Source organism: Sturnus vulgaris, chromosome 14, assembly GCF_052056855.1.
Source record: "Sturnus vulgaris isolate bStuVul1 chromosome 14, bStuVul1.hap1, whole genome shotgun sequence".
In the NCBI taxonomy this organism is placed as follows: Eukaryota; Metazoa; Chordata; class Aves; order Passeriformes; family Sturnidae; genus Sturnus; species Sturnus vulgaris.
Window position 1 is genome coordinate 9,487,524 of NC_142256.1, and position 24,026 is coordinate 9,511,549.

The following is a 24,026-nucleotide window of genomic DNA, read 5'->3' on the forward strand; positions in this document are numbered from 1 at the left end:
CCCGCAATTAAAGGGTCCCGCAAATGCTGGATCCCGAAAATCCCGGGAAGGGCAATTCCGGGGTCCCGCAAATCCCGGATCCTGAAATTTCAGGGTCCCGCAATTCCCGGATCCCGCAATTCCCTGGTCCCGCAGCTCCCGGATCCCGCAACTCCGGGGTCCCACAATTCCCAGGTCCCGAAATTCCAGAGTCCGGCAATTCTCGGATCCCGCAAATCCCAAACTCCGACATTCCCGGGTCCCGCAGTTCCCGGCTCCGGTGCTGGCACGGGCTGGCTGTGGCGATGTGGCCGCGTCCCGCGGATCCCACGGGCTCACCTGGCTCCTGCAGATTCCCATAATCCTGATTAATTAAACTCCCCAAAGTCACCCAAACTCCGAGCTCAGCCGCCGTCCGGCTTTGGAATTTCGGCTGCAGAGCAGGAGGGGAAAACCAGAGAGATGGATTTGGAGAGGAGTTAAACCTATCTGATCCTAAAGATTTAGTAACAAATGTTCCTGGGACCCTAAACTCGGGTGTTTTGGGAAAAGCCCACCCGGGCCGGGCGGTGCTGCAGCTCCATTGCCACCTGGTGGCAAAAAAACCCCAGGAATTGAGGAAAAATGCCTTGAACTGTCGCCATACTTCACATTTCGGAATGAACAAGTGGTTTTGTTTCAATGAAAAATCAAATATTAAAATAGTATTAGTAGTATTAGAGTATTAAATATAAAATTAGTAGAGAGGAGACTGAGATCAGACTGAAGGTGCAGCCATAAACCAGGAGCATATTCCAATTTGATTTCCTCACGTGGATTTAGGTTTGGGGTCACCAAAGTTGCTCCATGGGATGAGGTGATGTGTGACCAGCAGGGACAGCTGCGTGGCCACTCCAGCTCCATGTTCCTGCTGCAAGGAGTGAGGGAAAGGGCCATGGGAGGAGAAAGAAGCAGGAAAAAAGGTGTTTTCTGGTTATGTACTTGAAGTTGTTATTTTAGTGGAGAAGGAAAGGGCAAGAAATGTGAAAATTTTCAGACTTTGCCTACTATTTGATCTTGCTTTTTGGTTATTTCTTGCTGGAAATCTGAAATAATCTTGGACTGTGTAGAATATTTTCACCAGAAAAAGCTCATTTGGCTATTCTGGAAGGAAGAATTCTCCCCAGCCTCAATCTTCCCTGGCTGTCTCCTCTTTTCAGAAATTTTCAATTAAAAGCCCTGCTTTCTTCTGAAGGTTTTGAGCTCGATTGGAATTCAGGGAAATTTGAAGTGAATTTGGAGGAGTCACCCAGCAGGTCCCAGCCCCTCAAGGATGGCCAGAGCAGGAGAGCAGCAGCCACACCAGGAGAGCCCATTCTGGGGAGGCCAAATCCTTGGAATTCCTGGGAACAGATACCCCATCAAATCAAAGACCATGGGTTAATTAATTAATTTAATGTTCTGTTAATCATTTAACAGTTGCAAACCCATTGCAACCAACTCCCCCCCCCGGCCTTCATTCCCATAATAGTAATAAATGGCTCACTGTGATCAGAACTATAAACAGATTTCATGAATTCTGCCAGAAATTGAATATTGAATTATTTCTTTATGCCCACATGTCTTTCCTGGTTTGCTTAATTCTGCCAAATATTTAGCTCAGCCTTCTCTTCTCTCAGCAACCCACACTCTCCCAGCTACATCATCCCATTTTTGGACCATTATTTAAAATTTCAGGCTTTTTACAGAGCCTGGCCAAGGAATCCAAAGTGATCAGGGAGGAATGAAAGATCTGAAGGTCTCAGCTCCTGTGTGGGGATCAGGCCGTGGGTTCCTCACAAAACACCTGCACAGCCAAGCAGCAGAGTTTGACCCCAGTAACGCTGGCACAGGCTCCCTGCTTTAGCCCTTTTTGGGAAAAATCCCACTGGGATGTGTCTTTTGCCAAATCTGGGCCGTGGGAACAGGATGGACACATTTCTGCATGTTCTACAACCACACTTCAGAAATAGATGATTTTCTGAGTTTCCGTTCTTTAAAATATTAATTAATCGATTTTTTTTTTCATACAAAACCCTGGAGTGTGTGGCTGAAAATGCCATTTCTAGCTGCCATGGGGGACTGTGAGCTGCTGTGATCTGTGTCCTCTGCAAGAACCAGGACTCTCAATTTTCATAGTAAGTGCTGCTGATGGCCTGAAGACAGGTAGAAAACATTGACAAAATGTCAGCAATTAGCAGTAAAACCCTTTTAATTTGTGCAAACATTCCCAGATAAAGACTCCTATCACCTCTGCAGATGGTTTTCAATTGGTTTTCCCCTCTTTAATTCAGCTGAAGGAGCTGAGATAAGAGCTGAACCATTCAGTGCCCTGTCCTGGGGGAGCAGGAGCAGCTGGGGCTCCCGGAGCTGTTCCCTGCCGTGCTCCCAGCCCGGGGACAGGTTTGGGGACAGGTTTGGGGACAGGGATGGGGACAGGGACGGGTGGCAGCGCCAGCTGCTCGCTGCTCCCACGCCAGAGCCATGTGTTGATTCACTCTGTAATTGATTTGGGCAACTCGAGGCAATCGGTTTCCAAGATACCACATCCTTCAGATATTTCAAACCCCTCTCCCTGGCAGTGTATTATATTTAAATGTCGATGGATGATCCGGGTGTGTATTTATAGCTCCCATGGGCTCTGGGAATGGGCTGTGCATGGCTGGGCAGGGAAGGGTGTGTGCCTGGAATTCCGAGGGGGTGGGGGCAGTGGGGGCCCCTCTGAGTCACCCCAAAATCGATGTCCCACCGTGGGTCAGTGCAGCAGAGCTTCTGTTGGCTCCACCACGCTGGGGTTCAGTGCAGCTCCAATTAACAGCCAGGCCATGAGCAGTAATTAGAGACTGATTGCAGATTTTTTTCCCCACAACAGTGATTCCAGATTTTCCACCCAGGGCAGTGACCTGTCCAGCCGGGTGAGGAACGTTTTAATTGCTGTTCCTGTAATGACAGGGACATCTCACTGTCACCTCCCCATCTCCACAGCACTGCCATGGCTCACACAGGGATCACTCCCTTCCAGCAGTGAATGTTGGCTTCCTGGAAAAAGGAAATTTCCAAAGAAGACAGAGGAAACTACTGTGATGTTATTCTGGATGTCCAACAACAACAACAAAAAAAGTGGAAATATTGGTTTAATTGGTTGAGTATTATGAGACCTGGAGCTGCACACACATCTTGTGAGCTCAAGGATTTCAATGTGTGGAAAGAAAATTTGTGTACATAGAAGAGGGGACAGCTCAGCACGCAGGAGAGGCAGAGGTAACCTGGGAGGTGGATGGGGACAGGGACACACAGGTCACCCCATCTTAGAGTGGCTCTGCAGAGCAGGAACGGCAGGAAATGCCTGGAGAGACAGAGTTCCCAAACTCCTGCTTGGTGCTTCTCCAGCAAGAGGAACACTCACCCAAATCCTGAGGCCTGGCATGAGCCCAGCTTGGCAACGCTGAGCTTTCCTTGTTTTAGCCCAAAACGAGCTGTAAAATACACTAAGAATGGAGATTAAACAAAGGCTTGGATTTGTGGCCTCCCACCTTTGCCACCATCATGACCTGGGCTTAAAGAGGGGATCCAAGATCCAGGATCAAACATCAGCCAAAGGCTGGGCCTGATGACCTCAGAGCTCTTTTCCAGCCTGGAGGATTCTGTGGAATCTTCCTCTCATCCATCCCTTGGGTGTGTGTAGCCTCAGGAGGCCACAGCAGGAAGGGGACAGGACCAATCCAGCTTGGAAAGATTAACAAAGGTGAAACTGAGACACAAAAGTGTCCGTGCATGATGGAGAAATGGAAACTGGTAAAACAAGAAGAGCTGGGGATGCTCAGAGTGCCAGCATGGACATCGGGTCCTGGGGAGAGAGGAGGAGCAGCAGGGATGGGAGCACAACACAACAGAGCCCTGGGGTGGGAGGGCTGGCCCTGGCTGGGCCTGCAGGAGGCTCGGAGCAGTCACCTGAACAGGACGGTGTCACCTGAAGAGAACAGTGTCACCTGAACAGGACGGTGTCACCTGAACAGGACAGTGTCACCTGAAGAGAACGGTGTCACCTGAACAGGACGGTGTCACCTGAACAGGACGGTGTCACCTGAAGAGGATGGTGTCACCTGAAGAGGATATTGTCACCTGAAGAGGATAGTGTCACCTGAACAGGACGGTGTAACCTGAAGAGGATGGTGTCACCTGAAGAGAACAGTGTCACCTGAAGAGAACAGTGTCACCTGAAGAGGATGGTGTCACCTGAAGAGAACAGTGTCACCTGAAGAGGATAGTGTCACCTGAAGAGGATGGTGTCACCTGAAGAGAACAGTGTCACCTGAAGAGGATAGTGTCACCTGAAGAGGATGGTGTCACCTGAAGAGAACAGTGTCACCTGAAGAGGATAGTGTCACCTGAAGAGGATGGTGTCACCTGAAGAGAACAGTGTCACCTGAAGAGGATGGTGTAACCTGAACAGGACGGTGTCACCTGAAGAGGGCTGTGTCACCCGGTGTCACCCGGGGCCGCCCCGCTGGCGCTGGCCCCGGCTCGGCAGGAGCAGCTCCCGGGAAGCAGCGCAGGGCGGGATGTGAGAGCGCTGACGGCTCTGCCCGTGGGAGTAGCCGTGGGCAGGGATGACGGGTGATTTTTGGCTCGATAAGGAAAAAATAAAACCCAGCCTATTTTTTTTTAATTTTTTTTTTTTTGTTTGCTTCACTATGAGCTTCATACTGTGGACTTTTCACTGGAATGGTTTAGCGCTGGAACACATGCAAGGAAAGGAGAATCCGTGCACAAAATAAGGGTTTGTATTAAAAGCTGTGTAGTAATAAGCAAAAATTAAAATACAATCCATTAGAAAATCCCCTGCTTAAGAGGTTTTAAAAGCTGTTTTTACCCTTATCTACTAATAATGTTGAGTTATTTCTATTTTTTTCATATCCTAAAGGTTTTACAATGATGAGTATTTTTGCTGGAAGCATTTCTTAGTTCAATGTATGAGAGCTTGAACAGATCTCACTCATGCTCTGGATAAACTGAGTCATTCCAGCTTTCTCATACCAAGATCTGACCTTTGATAGCTTTAATTTATGTTTGTTGGGTGACTCCTTGAACTGCTTCATCATTTACAATAGAACCATTGAGGCTTATAAATGTGTTTGGGGCTGATCAGCCTGCTGGTCACTGAGGGGTTAAGGACACCTGTGAAAGTTCAGACCATAATTTACAGCTCAAAAATATCTTGAGGGAGGAGAGAATCGGGTCCTTGGGAGGTGCCAATAGGACACAGCGTGGGTTGGGGTGGGAGGAGCCTTAAAGCCCATCCAGTGCCACCCCTGCCATGGCAGGGACACCTTCCAGTAGCCCAAGGTGCTCCAAGTCCCATCCAGCCTGGCCTTGGAGACACTGCCAGGGATCCAGGGGCAGCCACAGCTTCTCTGGGCACCCTGTGCCAGGGCCTCATCACCTGCAGAGAAAAGAATTTTTTGCAAATATCCCATCTAATCCTACTTTCTGGCAGCTTGAAGCCGCTGGAAATAGCTTCAAACTCTCCCCATCTCCCCTCCTCTATCCTCCCTCCAGGCACTGGGAGGCCACAATGGGATCTCTTCTCCAGGCTGAACAATCCCAGCTCTCCCAGCCTTTCCTTGCAGCAGAGCTGCTCCATCCCTCCAATCATCCTGGTGCCTCCTCTGGAATATTTCAGTCCTGTTGACTGCAATGCCATCACAGCAGTTCTGGCAGGTGCTTTTCCCAGCGAGCCCCCAGCCTGTGTGAATTCCTCACCCGTTCCATGGCCAGGAATGGGAGCAGCAGCCAGGGTGTCTGCAGGGGAGCTCTCGCTGTTTTCCAGCTGCACGGAGCAGAATGAAGCAGAGGTGTCACTGTGACAAGCCAACAGCTCTGAAAAAGCACTCCCAGAGTCTCCAAGCGAATTTGGAGGAAGCCAGAACTGCGGGGTTGGAGTTAAACAAACAGGCAGACAAACAGGGAATGACAATTTTGGGTTCCCCTGAGCTCCCTGCAGCTCTCAGAGGGTTCAGCAGATCCATCAGAGTGACACGAGGGGAGTCAGAGGGAAATGCTGAGCAATCAGAGTGGCATTCTATGGAGGGAAAATCCTTTGTGGAGAAAATATTTATGGCAAAATGTTCTGTACAGAAAACTGATACCATGTGTTTATCCCATTAAAATCTTATCTAAGGGGTCTTGGGGTCTCCTGCCGGTTCTGTGCTGAGGTAATAATCTCCTTCAGTCAAAAAATAACATTAATTGAGTCCATTGGGTGCAAAAAAATGCCATTAATTTAATCCATTGGGTCCACTGGGTCCAAAAAAATGCCAATAATTGATATAAGATGGATTCATAGTTTTATTTGTAACATTAATACAGATGGAATCATCTCTGAGTGAAAACATCTTCCACCTAGAGTGCTAAATAACCAATATTAATAGCTAGGTGCAACATGAAATACTTTATAAGTGTCTTATTAAAATGCATGAAGCGATGAGGACTTTGCCATAACGGAAGAAATATGTTACTTCTGTTGCTGCAAGCTTAATGATTGTTCTTAATCACCCATTGTTTGGTGATTGAAAATTTGGAAAGGTGTTTTAATTTAAATTTTGAAGCGTTCTCAGAGTTCATGTGCTTCTGAAAGGCATTGTTGGGAGGCAGTTGTGGCACTCACAAAGGCACAATTTCACAGTAAATCCAAGTTGCTGCTCGCCCAGCCAAACGCTGCCTCGAGCCCTCGCTGCTGAGCTCAGGGACAATTTTAGATATCATTTAACAAGGCTGGCTTCTTTCTTTGAGTTAATTTGAACTCCAGCCCTTGATCATCTGCCTCTGTTTATGTGCAGTTATCCACCCTTGAAAATTTTCAAATTAATATTTCGCTGTGAATATTGGAAGTATTTTAATTCTGACTATCTCTTTCAATGGTTCCTGTAATTACAAGGTATGTCATTCATTTGAGATTTAAATCTGCTTCCTTCCCACACAAACCCAGCATTATTTCTTTTTTCCTCGAGATTACTGTTAGCAGATTTTAAAAGTGAGGCTTATTAATTTTTTGTATTAAAAAAAGCAGATCCTCCTCTTTTGTAGAGTCCTGCCCTGGTGCTTTTTGCTGGCCTTCCAGAAGTGGTACCAGAGGCATCAGTACCACACTGGGTTTGTTTGCAGGAAAAAAAATCAAAGGTTGTTCCTCCTCCTTTTACGAGATAAATATTGATGCTCAGAATTACATTCTTTAAAGTTGCTTCAAAACACCACAAACTGGTGAAATGCAGACTGAAACTAGGCTGGAGCTGAGGTTTTGTAGCTTCACTAGGGAGGTTGAGGTACCTCACCGGAATTATTCTTGTTGTTCACAGGTGATTTATTGCTCACCCCTGGCTCTGCTGCTGGGCTGGGCTGTGGTAAGAGCCATTCTTTACAAGTCTGACCTCATCCTGTGAGATGTTTCCTCCACGGAGTGCTCCTGTTTCTCACTGGAGCCAAATCACAACATCTACTAAAAACCCTCCCATTAAGGGTGGTGAGACTCTGCCTCTCACGTGGTATGGACTGGATTTTTTTCCTTATCACTGAAAGTCTGCTCGTCTGTCAATTTTTTACCACTTTCAGCTGTTCTTCCACAGCTCCATCAATGCCTGTGACAGCTCCTCAATGACAGGACAAGCAGCTCTTTCAGTGTCAAAGTCAACTTGTTGAAGACTCCTCATAATTGCTTGTCCCTGTAGATTTACAGCAGACGAGGGAATACAACTGGGAGTGGTGCTGAGCCCTGTCCCTCCTTACTCAGCACTCGGCTGCCCCGTGGATGCTGTTGGTTATTAAGAACAAGGTAATGACCTGCAAAGTGTTTTGTGGCATTTCTCCGTAGGAAAGACACTGATTAAAGATCCATTGCCTGGCAATTGCTGCTTCAGGTTTGTCCTGGAAAAGTACAATGTGACTGGGACAGTGATGACTTTGCTGGCAGTGCTACTGCAGTGAATTCCTGCAGAGCAACTCAGGGCCCAGAATCCCTGGGGCTGGGAAAGACCTCTGGGATCATCGAGTCCAGCCTGGGACCGATCCCTACCTTGTCCCCAGCCCAGAGCACTGAGTGCCACATCCAGGCCTTCCTTGGGCATCCCCAGGGATGGGGACTCCAAACCTCCCTGGGCAGCCTGACCACCCTTTCCATGGAGAAATTCCCGCTGATGTCCAACCTGAACTCCCCTGGCCCAGCCTGAGGCCGTTCCCTCTCCTCCTGTCCCTGTTCCCTGGAAGCAGATCCTGACCCCCCTGGCTGTCCTCTCCTGTCAGGGAGTTGTGCAGAGCCAGAAATTCCTCCTGATCCCTCTTTTCTCCAGGCTGAGCCCCTTTCCCAGCTCCCTCAGCCTCTCCTGGTGCTCCAGCCCCTTCCCAGTTCCATTCTCTTCCCTGGACTCGCTCCAGCCCCTCAGTGTCTTTCTGGCAGTGAAATCAGGAGCAGGTTGGAGTTCTGGCACATTGGCATTCTGTGTTTAATACACCTGTGGAAGCCCAGCTGAGAGAAACAAGAGATAGAGGCAACTTGCATCGTTCCTTAGTCTTTTCAACAACTCTGTTGGGGCTCGAGAGGCTTCTCAGCCTAGTAAAGAGTTTCAAGTAAGTTCTAGTCATTTATCTGCTCATCTCCATATAATACTGTTATTTGTCTAATTGTTTCTATTCTTGTGTGTTTGCTATGTAAAAATGCAGTAAAGCCATTATGCAGGAAAAGAAAAGTGGTTGGGATGATTATTCTGTTATCAGTCATGACTAAGATGAAGAGAGATACACTAGCAAGACATTGTTCCTAAAATAGAGATCTTGCAAACAAGAAATGTCAGTCAAATGAGGTTTAAATTAAATTCCTGATAGCAATTACTTACAGAATTATCATGCTCCCATTGAAATTATTATGAATATTGTCACCAGAGTTAATGGGAAAAGAAGTTGGGCTAAAGAGACTGATTGTGAAACATATTCCAGAATGTGCTCAGCTTGTGTCCTGCTGAACCCAAAGTCACAGGGCCACAAAGAGCATCCTTGGCTGAAGAGTGGCTCCAGCTCAGGGCAGTGGGAAGCAGTGAAACTGGGAGCTGGGCACTTGCAGGAAGTATTGAATGGCCACAAACGAGTGACCTCAGTGGGAGCAGAACTGATGAAGTGCAGAAATGTGATGTGTGTTCCAAATAAAGAACTGATGAGTCAAGATGTGCCCCAATTGGAACAGGAGCAAAGTCAAGACGGCTGGAAAATAACCTTGACTGTGGTGGAGAAGAAACAGCAGTGGAGCTGCGGTGACCCCCGGAGCAGCAGGGGGCTGGAAGGGTGTGGATCTCTGTCCCTTCCAGCACTCTCTGCTGCTGCAGCAATTATCTGAAGACCCAAACTGATAGCCCTGAAGTGGCATTCACGACCTCCTCTCTGCTCCTCATGCAGCTATTACTCATCCAGTCAAGTCCTTTTGTTACACAATAAGGAGAAAACAACTTCTAAATATGTAGTTTTAAATCAGTATCTTTCTACTGCAAGACACAAACAGCTACTGCTGAATTATTTCTGACAGATACTAAGTTCCTATTTAATCTTTCAGGTTGAGGCATTTTTCTAAGCATGGCTCAGTAGGAAGTTAATTATAATCTTCCAAAATGGGAAGAATTTTCACCTGGGATGATTAGGATACTGGTTTGAGGCATGGTATGTGGGCTCCTAGCTAAAGTTAGGAACTGGCAACATCTTTGGCTCTCTCTCACTGCAGAAGTAACACCTTCTGCTGTCACAAGAACTACCCTGAAGATGGAGATCACGATGATTTTGGATGCAATCAATCCCTTAAGTATTCATCATTGTTGATACATTTGCATATTGGAACATCGTGGTGGTTTATTCTGCGCTCTGAGGCAAAATTTGCTCTAAATTCCAGTTGGATTTTTCAGGCTTGGTTTCAACCCCAAGGATAAATCAGGTTTGAAGAACTATAACGAAGCAAGTTCTGGAACAAGACAAAAGTGTGTGAGATTCAGGTTTCTTTAAAAAAAGGATCAATTGCTTGTGGTAGATTTGCCATCTGTTGGTGTGTGCACACTGCTGCAGTGACTTATTTCAGTATTTAATTACGTTTTCTGACTGCACTTGGCTCAGCTAACCTTGGGAGTTTCTGTCAGAAATACAGTTGGTCATGTTTTCATCAGAAGCTTTTGGAAAGAGATGAATTACCAAAGCAATTCGTGTTAATGAGTCCTTAGGAGGAGCTTGGACAAAGCTGGGCCTTGAGGTTTTCACTGAGTCATTACGTGGAGGCTGCAGGGTTCCTGTGGTCTGTGCTGGGCTTTCCTAAGCTCAGACTCCAGAAGTGCCCACAAAGCCTGAGTGTCCATCCCTGCAGTGCCACCCATGGGTGTAAAACCATCCCCCTCCTCACTCCATCCCTGCTGTGCCCTCGTGGTGGTCTGTGATGTGCTCTCAGGGCCTTGTCATTTCCACAGCACTTGGGGAGCTGGTGACTGCTCATTACTTTCCTTCTCTTTGTCATTTGTGCTCATTATTGACAACTATTTTATGTTTATTCCAAATCAGCAGTGAAAATGTGTGCAGAGAAACAGGAATTTCTCCATTCTTCAGCTCTGAGTGAGTGAAAGCCCAGGAATCCCCAGCCTGGGGAATGGAGCAGTGCCCTGTGGGGTAATGGAGGTGGGATATACACCTGTGTGAAATCCCAAAAAAATGTGCAGAGGATCAATCCCTCTCCCTTGCAATATAAAGCCAGGGAACACCAGATCCAAATAACCAACAGGCTCAGAGTGAGGTGCTTTGGTGATAAGGGTGGAATTTGCAAAGTGTTATGAGCACTGTAAATGTAGATATTCCAGTAAACTTGGGTGAACTGATGGAAGAAATATCCCACAAGATTCTTCTGTGCAGGATCTCACCCTTGGTTTATGAAACCTGAATTGCTTCAGCCTGAACACAAATCTGGAGCTGTATTTTTAGCTATTGCTTACTCTGTTTTAAGTTCTGTCTGGCATCTGCTTTCCTGGCCAGTGTGGAGACAGGATATTGCATTTTTAATTGTATTTTTCTTTGAGGTTAGAGAAGAACTGAGATGCGTCAGTTGGCTGGTTTGTAGCATTCACTCAGTTTTGGGGGAAAAATATAAACTACAGGACATTTGATTTCAAAATGCGTTTCAAAACGAAGGAAAACTAAAAGGTTTTAAGTGAAAGCAAGTACATACAAGCATTAAAAAGTCTAGTAGGATCTTCATTCACTGTGCCTATCTGCAGTTTTCATCCCCTACTGTCAAAGCACTGTGATCAGCAGAGATAAATTAATTGTATTTTCCATATGGCTGAGATATTTCTTGAGCTCATTTTGGACAAATGTGGCAAAATTTGCTGCTAAGTCTGTCCTGTGGTTCCAAAATATCCCCCAAAATATGTTTGCTTTGACGGTGAGAATGAAATAGTAGATCTTCCTTAAGGTGTTGATCTGGGAGCATCATCTCCCAATTAGGTTCCTTTTTTTATCCCTAAGTGAGTTTTTAAAACCTTGTTATGGAAGCACAAAGATGAGATGGGGAAATAGAATGAAGCTGAGGCAGGGATTCACCACGGGCCTCTTCCCTCCCACTTTGTAGTCTGACATAACCACAAGAGAGTGGAAGAGAGGTTCTGGCTGTTCTATGTGAGTGACTCCTCTTGCCTTCAGAGTGGAGCAAAGCACACAATAAACTCTTTAACAAGTTCACACTGTTTGTGTTTGATACCACATCTCTGTGAATACACATAAATGAGCTTGGCTTAGGTGCATATTTTAAATGTCAGAACGTACAGGGTGGGATATGGACTCTCACACTTCTGTTTCATATTCACACTAACATAGCATTGACCAAAGATTTTGTCATGATGCTGTTCCATAATTTAATCTGTATATAGATGTTTGGTATTGGGATACCAGTGTCTAAAATTGTGGAAATTTTGCTGTATTTACCTGCCTAGGCCCCGAGCAGTTTCCTCTGTGTGCAGAGGATTTCCACAATTTAATGGTCTCAGCTGTCCCATTGAGCCCATGTGGGAGCTCCCCAGGCTCTGTGTGAAGCAGTCCCTCCTCTGGAGCAGTTCTGGCAGGGACTCAAGGATGCAAGGACACATTTTTGTTGCATCAGGGCAGTTGTTTTTCCTCCTTGTAGGAGAGTGAGTGGCACGAACAGGACGTGCTTTGTACCCATGAGCATTCATCCACACAACAGGGAAGGGCTGTGCTGCTCTGACTCTGAAAATGTGCTGAAATCGTATTGTCCAACAGATTAAGGGTGAAATGATGATGAACTGGAATAAACTGGCCCTGAGGAATTAACTGTATCCCCCCAAACCAGCTTCACAATCAATCCTAGAGTTCAGCTTGCCTTGAACTGAACCCCCAAAGCCAATTTTGTACCTGTTCCCTTCCAGGGGCGTTACCAGAGTCGTAAAAGCAGAATGAAACAAGCAAGGGCAGCTTCCTCAAACTTTGCTTTTTTGCAGTTTCCTTCCTGAGCTCTTGCTAAACAAGGCACCATACAGATACTCCTCTATTCCCACTGCTTGGCTTTCCAGGGGAAAGCTCTGCTGTCCTTGCTGTGGTTCAGGTTCAGTGTCACTAAGCTGGGGAAGGAGAGGAACAAAAGACACTGGCCTGATGATAATATTCTTATTTTTCCTTTCCTGGAAAACTTACTGGGTGAATGAACACAAAGTTTGCAGGACTCTTCTGAAATAATCTTGTTTAGGGAGAGGGAATGTCAGTCTGTAATTGGCCTCTCTGAGAAATGTCCTGTTAGGAATGACATGCAGGAAATGTGCAGGGGTTTTTAAAATTCATAAATAAGCTGTTGCTCATATGTTCAAGTGTATGATTAATGATTTTCAGGGAAATTGAATAAGTAAAGTAAGTATGGATGCTGTCAGGTGGCTGCAGGTGCATAAAAGGGACAACTGAGTGCTTGGATTTCAGGGTACTGATACTGAACAAGCTGAATTTTGGCTGCAGATCCCATTTATTACTATATTATTATTACTTTTTATTTTTTTTATTTATTTCCTATTAGGCTCAGTAAAATACTACTCCCAGCAATTTTACCACTGTAGAATTAATTTTGAAGTGAATCTACATTAAGAAACTAAATATTTTGAACCCTTCATCTAATTACAAGGACCTGCTGAGGGGTGGAATGGACAGAACCTGCTGAACAGATGAAGGTGCTGAAATGTCAGAAATATTCAGCTGCAAATTGCACAGCAGGGATGTGATACCCCCAGCTGAAACCTGGGCACCAAATGAGATCTGATACCCCTACAGGCAGACTAGATGCTCTACAAATAGGGGCATATAATATCCAGGTGTATAATATCTAAATATTCATTTGAAACCCAAGACATGAGGCCCTGGTCCTCCTAAATCAGTGATTTGCTAATATATTTTTGATGGTTTATTTCCCTGTGAAAGAGCACTTGAGGGGGATCCTGCTAATTTTTACCTTTCAGTGACATATTGTTGCCTTTTTATTGAATACATTTTGCTTGTTTGCTTGTGAGACCTAGAGTAACATAAATTCTGAATTTCCTTTTTCTTATATCTACATACATAATAATTTCCCTTTTCTAGCCTTTGACACAAATAACAATTCTAACTCCTTTAATTATTGCTTTACTCTGAATTTCTCAAATCCCTGGGGATGCAGAGCACTCATTTACAGCCTGTTATTATTTGGAGCAATGGGAGAAGTCAGATGCAGGAAAACAGCATCTGCTACAGGAGTTTTAGGCAAAAGTTCTTGTTGAGCACTCCAAGAACTTTCAAAAATCACTCCTCAGTTGATTTCCTTTATATTTAAATTAAGTACTTGATGGCACTGATGAAGTATGTACAGATTTAATCTCACAGAAGATTTGGCCACACCAGTGTCACCAGTGAAGCACTGGGATATGGCTGTGTGCACCAACAGTCTGCAAAGCTGTCCCTTCATCTCCTGTCACTTAATTGCTGTAAAATCTCCGTGTTCACACACTCCTACCACAACAAAAATAAAGTGACCCAGCCTGAACAATTCTATATTTGAAGCATAAATTCTCTGTCGACATTAACTACCTGTGACTTTGCTCCTCCATTTTCTCACCTGATTTTTATTTTCTGAAGGACAGACTTTCCCGGAGCACACTCCAAAACATTTGTCTTCCATGGTTGAGTTCCAGACCTTTAAAAATAGGCTTGCAATGGAAATGCTGACGTGCCAGCTGGCGGCTGCTGCAGTGACACATTCACAATAGGCAACTCTTCAGCCACGGGGAACTGGGAATGGGCAGCTTTGGGGGATTGGGAATTGGATTTAATCAAGGGCTGGAGCAGCACAGCATCCTACACTTGTCTGTGCAGTGGTTGACTTCTGAGCCAAAAAAAATCAGCATGGAAAGTGTTTGAGCTATGGGGTGCAGCAGCTTGTTCCCTTGTTTGTGCTCATTTCATCAAAATTATTTGGCAATTTAAGAACGGTTTGAGTCTTTGCTTTTTCTAAAGGGCAGGGCTTATTGATAAATCATACAGCATGTTCAAATACAAACTGTCACTGAGGCAGTTTTCTGTGCTTTAAAAACATACTTTTGACAGCATCATCTAGTGTCTTCCAGCTCCTAGGTGAAGGGGGAACGTTGTTTTTTTCATGCTCTTTCTCCTGCCCCCGTCGGGCAGTGCTGCTGTGCTCCTCTCCCATCACAAGCCTGCAAACAAAGGGTCGGGGCCGGTTTGTTGTAACCAGGGCGAGGCGGCTCCTCCTCGCTTCCCACCGAGCCCGGGCTGTGCCTCCGCGCCGCCCGCGCTTCCTGTCCTCACACCTCGCCAATTCGAACAAACAAAACCCAACGAAACTTTGGGGTTTTTCTCTTTTTTTTTTTTTTTTTTTTTTTTTCCCTTCCCCTCTGTCAGCTCTGTGGGAGGAAGAGCCTCCCCGTGCCGGGCCCGCAGCCGGTGCCCTCAGCGCCGATCAGTGACAGTGCCATCCCTCATCCTCAATCCTTATTTCTCCAAGCCCTTGATCCTCCGTCTCCTCAAGCCTGTCCCCCAACCATCCCTGTCCCTCAGCCCCAATCTTTTTATCACCGAGCTCTTCACCCTCCCGTCCCTTCAGACCTGTCCTCGCAGCCTCCTCACCTCCAATGCCTTCACCCCCGTCCCTCACGGCCAATCCCCCTCAGACCTGTCCCTCACCCCCAATCCCTCCATTCCCAATCCTCTCATCCCAAATCCCTCCATCCTCAACCCCCCTCAGACGTCTCCCTCAATCCCCAACCTCTCCATCCCAAATCCCCTCCATCCCAAATCTTTCCATCCCCAACCACTTTATCCCCAGCCCCTCCATCCCCAATCCCCCTCAGACCTGTCCCTCAATCTCCAACCCCTCCATTCTCAATTCCCTCACCCCCAATCCCCTCCATCCCCAACCACTTTATCCCCAGCCCCTCCATCCCCAATGCCCCTCAGACCTGCCCCTCAATCTCCAATCCCTCCATTCCCAATCCCTCCATCCCCAATCCCCCTCAGCGCGGCGCCGCCCGCCCGCCCGCGGCCCCGGTGACGTCACCGCGCGTCATTCCCCCCCCTCCCCATGCAGGGGATTCTCCGTCCCGCCCTGACGTCACCGCGGTGCGGCGCAGGCCCCGCCCCCGCGGGCCGCCATGTTGGGGGCGTGCGCGGGGCAGCGCAGCGCGGCACCGCCCCCGCCGGCCGGCAGCGCCCGCACCCCGCGCTCCGCTCCGCGCCCCGCGCCCGGCCCCGCGCCGCTCCGCACGGCCACCGCCAGCGGCCGAGCCGCCGCGGCCCCACAGCCGGGACATGGTGCCGTGCGCGCCGCTGGACGACGAGCCGCAGCCCTGCCACAAAATGGAGCTGTACGTGAGCGGCGCCGAGGTCAGTGCGGGGCGGAAAGGGGGGGGAACGGGGCGGGCCGGCTCCGAGCCCCGCCGGCACCTGCGCCCGGCTCGGCCTCCCGCGGCCGCTCCGCGCCGGCCTCGCCCCGCTGCCCCCTCAGCCTGCCCGCCGCGCCCCCGCCTCCCCCGGCCCCCCGGCCTGCGCTCGGCCGCGACCCGCGCCCGCCCTGCCCTGCCCTGCCCGGTCCCGGCCCGGTCCCGGCCCGCAGCCGGCGGCCCCCGCCCGCCCCCGCCGTCCCGCGGGCCCGGCCGCCGCCGCCGCCGCGCAGCCCCGCGGCCGCCCCGGGCCCTGCCGTGCCCCCCGGGCGCGGGCCGTGACACGTGTGGAGGTAGCGGGACCGGCGCCCGGCGGAGGCCGGTGCTTTGTGTCGCCTCTCGGTTGCTTCGTGTCACAGGTGTCCGACCCCTCGTAGCATCCAAGGGGTTGTAAACTCACTTTTATGGCCGTAGCTCCTGTGAAAAGTTACTTTAAGTTCTGCTGGAAATTTGCTCGCGCTAATGTGGCTGTGCATCCAGGTAGGTTGTCAGTACGGAGGTCTCTTTGCCTTCTCCTGGAATAACTATACGTTAATTATCGTACACACAACGAGCAGAGAGAACCAGGAGTGCCTCGCTGAGGTTTGGATGCTTAAACGTTGAATAACTTAACTCTGCGTTGATTATCATCAACACAACGAGCAGAGAGAACCAGGAGTGCCTGGCTGAGGTTTGGATGCTTAAACGTGTTAAAGAACGAGGAACGACTTCGAGGTATTGCTTAGTGCTCGAGGTGCTTCATCAGCAAGGAGCAAATGCAATTTAAAAGAAAATAAAAGGTAAAACTGGTTCTGTTGCAATGATTCCCGTGTCTCAGCAGAACGTGGTGCTGGAGTATTAAAACTCTTGCACTTTGAAATCAGAAGTGAAGGGTTGCGTATCAGGTATCGTCAGCTATGACAAATAAAAGATTACACCTAGGTCTGTTAGACACACAAAAGATGTTATCTAAATAAAGCTGCTTAAAACTGGTCAGACTTGCTTTCTCTAGTGCACCAGACTCTTCTTATTGTAAGTGAAAAGGGTCTGTAACAAAACCATCTCAAAGTGTGGACGAGTGAAAGGACGTCCTTTAAAGGGTCTTGTTGAATTTTTTTTTCCCCTGATACAAATTGAAAGGGAATAAAACCCCAAATTTCTTAGCGCTTTTAAAATTTGGGGATTTGAGTACTGTCATTACTAGATATGCGTTTTTATACCGTGGCTGCTACACTCTAACACTTTAAAATGTTCTAATGATTAACAATACTTACTGCAGTCCCTCTAACTTATTTTTTGCGAAATCCTGATTATGTTAGTGAAGCTACAGGATCAGAAAGTCAGCAGAAGTATTAAGGCTTATTTGTTCATATTGTGTGTAAAAGCAGTTTGTTGTAATTGAGGTATGAAACTTAGCAAAGGTCTGAGAACTTTTTTGGTCCTGTTGATCAGTTCTTTAGGAAATTATGATGCATCAGTGGTAAAATTATCAAGTGTAGAGTGCTGCAGCTGAGTTGGGATGTGCAACCCTGGGTGTTTTTTGGCTGGACAAACTCCCCCAGCACGGGGAGCCAGCAGAGCACAGGACAGGGGTGTCCAGCTGAAAGGGCTCTGTGTGTTTGTAACATCTGAAGGCGACTGTTCGCAGCAGTCACTCTTTAAATTGTATTTTCCTCAGGCCTGAGCTATTTCACAAGGTCTGTGTAAAGCTCCTCCAGTTGTGCTCTGGTTAACAGGAGACCTGGTGTTTGTTGTGTCCTTGTTAGGTTTGGCCAGGAGCACTTAAAGCCCATTTGTGCCAAAGCAGTTTCTTCAAGTTGAGTGTGAAGTTCCCAAATTACAGGAACAAATACTTGTGTTGTTATAACCCTTTCTATAAGTGATCTCAGGGGTGTGCTGCACTTCTCACTTGCTGGATTTCTACATCCACGTGGCTTGGGGATTCAACAAAGCTGTATTTTATCTCAAAATGAATTTTAGTTTGCACTTTCACTTAAATTTTATGGAATTAAGCTTTGTATTGGCAGTCTGAGAGATCTCTGACCTTGGCCTTGCTGGAACTACAGTCAACAGAGCTAATGTGAAATAGGTTTTTATTTTGAAGATTAACTTGTGCCTTCTGGTGCTTTTGTCCATCAGCTGTGGCACAGGAGGAAAAAATCCAAGAAATGGTTTTCTCTGAGGACTTTGCTTGTTGACTAAATTTAGGATTATGTTATTAGCAGTAAGTGCATTTCCAGTAGCACTTGTGTTGACTTGGAGTAAAAACACCTGGCAAGGAGAGGAGGTGATCTTGAAAGTAGGAAACAAATTTTTATGCTTCAAGTCACAAGAACAGCATGAACTTTTGGAAGAAATTATTGAAGGTCAGGATGGATTGATTTTGCCCCTTTTTTTGGTGGTGGTCATGGTGGTGGAGGGGTGTCTTTGAAGTGCTCAGGATTTGGGGCTGTGCACTGTGCTGTTCCTGTGTTTGTATTCCTGTGACAGTGTCCCTTGTGAAGCTGTTCTGTGACTCTGGGAATTCCTCAAGCCTGGGTAGGAAGGATCAGTGTTGTGCTGTTAAAGTTTCAAATATTCAGTGACCTTCTTTCCCTCTGGATATTGGATTAATAAGTATTTCCATGGTAATAAAAATAGGTATGAAGGTGTTGATCATAATCAACTGTTGTAGATTATTAAAATGTAATTACAGTCTACAAAGAAACAGGAAAGTACCATTAACATTTTACTGACCAAGCTGAATGAAATGCAGAAATAGTTGGAATTTGGGCACTTTCTGCCCCTTGAACTGGGAGGATTGCATTTACAACGAGCTGTGTAATTGCTGTAAGCACATGCTGTTTGCAAGACATGAATATTGTGAATTGCATAAATGCAACCTCCTTCTCAAATGCTTATTTTTGCAATCAATACTTCAGGAACCAGTTGCTTAATTGCCTGATTGTGACAAGCAAGACAAGGCTGAAACAAAAAAGTGACTGAGAACCAAAGTATTCTGCTGGAAAACGGGGCTGCAGTGAAAGTTGCTGCTCTCCAAAAGGCATTTTCGTGAGCTGAGCTCTGCTGCTGTTGTGCATAAGCTGCTGCCTTTGCCAGTTGAAATAAATTCATCTTTGATTTTGGCCAGTGTTTTCAGGCCATCCTCTGGAGCACGTTCTGAGCCCGGTCTGTCAAAGGCCACTGAATTTTGTCAGTGTTAGGAGTTGCATAACTCCTTTGTGAGTAATTACTGGCAGTGACGTGGATGACTCAGCTCTACCTAGTTTTGTGCATCTCTCAGAATCTCCACAATCGACTGGTGTTCTGTTCAGGAGAGAAAGTAAAACCCTGCTCGTAATTTGAGTGCCCTCAGCCATTGCAACAATGTACAGATTTTGTAAAGATCTTGGGGAAGAAGTTGCCTTTAAAAAAAAAAAATGCACATTAATGCTCTTAAAGGGAAAACAATGAGTGTCTTTATGCATTGAAAAGTGCTGCAATACTGTAATAATGATGGTGGGTTTGTATCCTGCTTTGGAAATTAATTTTGGAAATCTGCTATAGTATTCCGAGTCTCTGACAGGAGCCAGGAGTCTGTTGCAGGTAGCTCCCCTTGCTTCCTGCAGGATACTTTGGAGACACTTCACAATAACCCTACATCCAAAGAATGGTATGATTTGTTTACTCATCATAGGTAGAATTCTGGTATTTATGTACTACTTCACTACACTAGGAATAAAATTTGAAATAATTGCTTTCCTCAAGTTTAAATCTTAACCTTTTCTGGAATTACCTGCCATTAAACATGATTTGGAGACTGGCTGCTTTATACCCTTTGATTCTGGAGTTAAGATCATGTACCCAGTCAGAAATGAAAAGATCTCAAGTCCTTTGCTAATTCAGTGATCCCTGTGCTTGGGGTCAGCTTTGTGTCTTGTCAGAGCTGTGGCTTGTTGGAGGCACACGTAATTCTCCCTTGATCTGATAATGGGAAGGATCAAAATATTCTTTTAAAATCACTAATTGTAAGGTTTGGTGTCCTGTCTGAATGTACGATTCATTTGCCACAGGAAAAGAACTTTGTAGCTCTCCCTAGCAATTGATTATGGGTTTTAGGTGTTTTAGATTGCTTTATCTCCATCTTACCTGGTGTGTTAAAGAGTGTGAGGGAGTTTAGAGGCCTCTTCCCTTTGTGGGGGGAATTGAGGGACTGGGGCTGGTCCAGGGTTTGTGCAGGTAGGATGTGGATGTGCCCAGAACCCTCAAATTCCTCAGACCTATCTCAGGAAATCCTCAGTAGGCCAATGTGTTGCTAATTAAATTAATGATGCAAACTCTCTATAGATGTAATTAAGAATAAATGAGGAACAAATGTGGTCGTCCTGTCAGGATATTTTTTTCCGAAGTCTTTTTGATATAATTGGGATTTCTGATGTCAGCTTCCACTCAAATATTTTGAAATAAGTATTTGCAATGTTCCTTCTGTGTGTGGGGAAGGAAACTGCTTATTCCTGTTCATGTGGGAGAGCTGAGGTGCAGCTCTGGAAGCACCACAGAAACTTCCCAAATGGAGCCCAGGGAAGGAGAAGCTGTGGAGGATACAGGAGCTCTTGGTGATCCTTGGGTAGAATTTTACCTTTTTGAAGCCAGACAAGATTTTAGGTGAGTGGTTCTGAATACTGCTTTTTACTTCTAATTATAGTATAATGATAAAATTCCCAGGTCTGCTTTTTCTAAAATTTTTAAAATTCTGTTTGAATGCCTCAGTGAAGATGTGTAAAACCAGGGCAGGATGAACCTGCTTTACATCTCCCACTGCTTTTCCTGGAATTAGGCATTTTTGCTGACCTTTTGCCTGGCTTCTTTCAACCAAAACCTGTAGACCCACCAAATCCTAAGGCATTTACCATGTAAACAGTGAAAACATCCTTAATATGGGAAGGGGGCAGGTGGTTCAAATCTTTGGTAATACTGGGAATCCTGTGCTCTGCTGTACTAATCAGAGGAAGAACATGTGCAATAGTCATGAAGCCTTTCCCAGCCCCCAGAAACCCTTTGGATATTCTCCCCGGGGAGCAGGGATGGTCCCAGCCATGGGATCCATGGCTCTGTTTAAATCCAGAGGCTCATTGCTCCCTGTGAAGCAGTTGGGACCCTCAAAATTGAATTTCTGAGCTGCCAGGTGCTCTGACCTAAACTTTGAGCTCATCTATTTACATAGTTCCTTTTGTTATTTTATACTAATCAACAACACGGAGTACTTTGTGTCATTTCCAGAATGTGTGTTTGGAAAGTGTTGTCAATGTTTGCCCAAATGTCTGAGTTCCGTTTGAGTTTTCCTGAGAGTTAATATTTAAAATGTTCAGTTGTAGGACTTCAGCAGCACTGAGCAGCAAAATGATTGAAAGATACAGGAACATCTTTGACAATCATAGTACTGGCTTCTTTCACCTGTTCTTTTTATAGAGAGCTGTGCTTTTTAATTCTCAATAACAAATTAAATTTGTGCATTCGTAGATATTTTGTAAATAATGACTTAGAGGTTAAAATCATTCTGTTCTATGTATGTTTGTGCAGAAATATTCATGATTAAATCACTAAAAGGAGCCTCACTTGGCTGTGGAAACTGCATTTTGTAGCTGGTTTCCACAGAGGTGGGAAATAAGTATTAACTGTCACTTTTCTTTTTTTGCCAGCTTCTGGTTATTGAAACTTGGCCAATTAAGTGACTGTACAAGACAGCAGTGATTTGATTTTTGTCATTGACTTTTTTTAGCTGAATTACTTCATGAGGTACTAGACTTTGGGTTATATTCCAACAAGTTTGCAGATTTTTGTTCCTTGTTTTGTTTTTGTTTTGTTTTTTTTTAAATGGACAGTGACCAGGCTTCACAAACAAATATGACAAAAGTGTAGTTGTGTGTATCAAGCAATAAAAGCAGATTCATGTCCTTGAACATCAAATTCTTTGGACTAGAAATTGGCAGGTGTCCCAGTCTGTATCAGTACAGAGAGACTGGACAGGAAAAAACAAACACAAACCAAGGAGCAACAGTGAAGAGGAAAAGTGTACGATAGGAAATTGTTAATTAAGATGATTACCTGCCATAAAAATCCAATAGCTTAGTGTACTTGATTTGCCAGCAAGTTGAAAGTGCATTAAATGGTGTTCTCAGGAACAACCTAAATGAAGTAACACACTGATTTTGGGTTCAAAACCCCATTCCAGCCCCATTTTTTGTATCTGAATTGTTTTCTGGCTGGTACCATTGGGCCCAGAGCTTAAATTTAAGTAACAAAACTTGGAAAATGTTGCCCATATTTATAGAAAGAAGAGATGAAATTCACAATAAAATCACTTTGAATGGAAGTCCATGAAGGAACAATGTTATTACATTTCTGAGCACCTGGAGTAGAAACCCAGTTTATTTCTAGCTCCAAATAAGCTTTTTGGACAATTTTGGTGGGCTTCACATTTTTTCACACTTGAATGTAATCTTATGGTGGTGTGAAAAGAAATTGCATGGAAAAGAGGTTGGAGGTCAGAGCTGGGCTGAACTTTGATGTTACTTTGGATTTATTCAGTTAATCTGCACAGTAATGAGCAGAGTGAGTGTCTTGTCTCTCCCACTGTCTATTTTGGAAAAAAAAATTGTGCAAAAAAAGAAATAAGTTATGTGGCAGATGAGTAGCTTTGGTTTCTGGATGCAGGATAATGCATGAGTGATTTTTGGGTGTTAGAGTTGGGGTGGCAACACATGAGAGATGAGTGATGGGCATGGGTTTGAGGTACCATTGGCTCAACTGAGTTGTGATAAATAGAAAATTGAGTGAAAATAAATGAAGCTTTATGCTATTTCCTTGATCTGTTTTTCTGGTTTTTGAGTTTTTTTTCCCAGTGAGGATATAGTAAAAAAATAAGTGCCAGTATCTTGCTACAAAAATTGGAGATTTAATTTTATCACAAGCATTAATTTGTGAATTAACTCTTAAAAGCTCTCCTCAAAGCCAGGAGTCTGTAGCAGCAGTGGAGGTGGTTGAGGGTGTCACAGTCGTGGGACAAACCTGTCCCTGCAGCCCCACCTGTCCCTCCACATTCTGGGTTTGGTTCTGAACAGAACAACCTGTGGGGCATTTCTTTGTAGTCCTGTGTTTTACCAATGCTGACAGTAAAACCATGTTCCAATATCTTAGACAGGGATTTTAGAAAAATTCAGAAGTACAAGAAAAAATGTCATTACCCAGCCTAAGAATTTAATTGGTTCAGCTTCTGTTTTCAGAAAAAAAAAAAGTTTGAGTTTTCTTATGTCATTTCTAGTTAGTATTTTAGTGGGAGACCTGTGCCACATAAAGGTAGAGATGTTGAACAATTAATATATAAATAAATTAGCAATTATTACTAGCAAAATCCATAGAGGCATTCACCCATTTTTGTCAGGTATTTCCAGTTTTTAATGAATGCTTTGCATGTCTGAACAGAGCAAGTCCTTCGTTTTTCTGGAGTATATTTTTTTTGTTTGTTTCAGCACTGAATTATTTGCGACTTAGGGAGTGCTTAAACTAAATTTTGAATTTTTTTTTTACTGCAGCTGTGGACTTGGTATTTTCAAAAAGGCTTGGAATCACTTTTGCATCTTTTCTCTTTAAACTGCAAATTAATTTTCATTAGAAGACTCTAGGATTCTGAAAAGCATTTGCAGCATAAGTTTTGTGCATAACTGAGGAATTCTGCGTTAGTGTCATCCTGTAGGGGTGGTATCTGTAGCTTTTAAAGGAGTTTTAAATTAATCCCAATTAAATAACACTGGCATCATAATAATAATGATGGCATTTACAAAGGGAGATGCTAAATGATACATAAGGGAGATGCTAAATATAACTACTGAGTAGTAGTGTTTGTTTGAAACTACAGCTTTAAATTAGAGCAACTCCACCACCAGTTTTCACTTGTGTGCTCTGAAATGTAAATTGGTCAAATTTTGAGCTCTTATTAATTTGAAATTGCTGGGTCTTAATGATGTTTTTTTTTTTTCTTTTCTTTTTTTATTTTTATTTCTTTTCCCCTGCATTCCCCTC

At 45.2% G+C, this 24,026-nt stretch overlaps 1 protein-coding gene across 3 annotated transcripts in view; it reads left to right on the forward strand.

The window, feature by feature from the left end:
• The first annotated feature begins 15,834 nt into the window (after positions 1 to 15,834).
• Positions 15,835 to 24,026, forward strand: part of RPS6KA6 (ribosomal protein S6 kinase A6) — a 36,851-nt gene continuing 28,659 nt past the window's right edge. For 2 of the 3 annotated variants that reach the window (XM_088173084.1, XM_014888216.2), the window contains exon 1: positions 15,835 to 15,933. In XM_088173084.1, coding sequence (XP_088029210.1) covers positions 15,859 to 15,933 — 75 coding nt within the window. In that variant the 5' untranslated portion in view covers positions 15,835 to 15,858. The remainder of the gene's footprint in view (positions 15,934 to 24,026) is intronic. The other variant, XM_014888223.2, reaches the window with a different exon arrangement.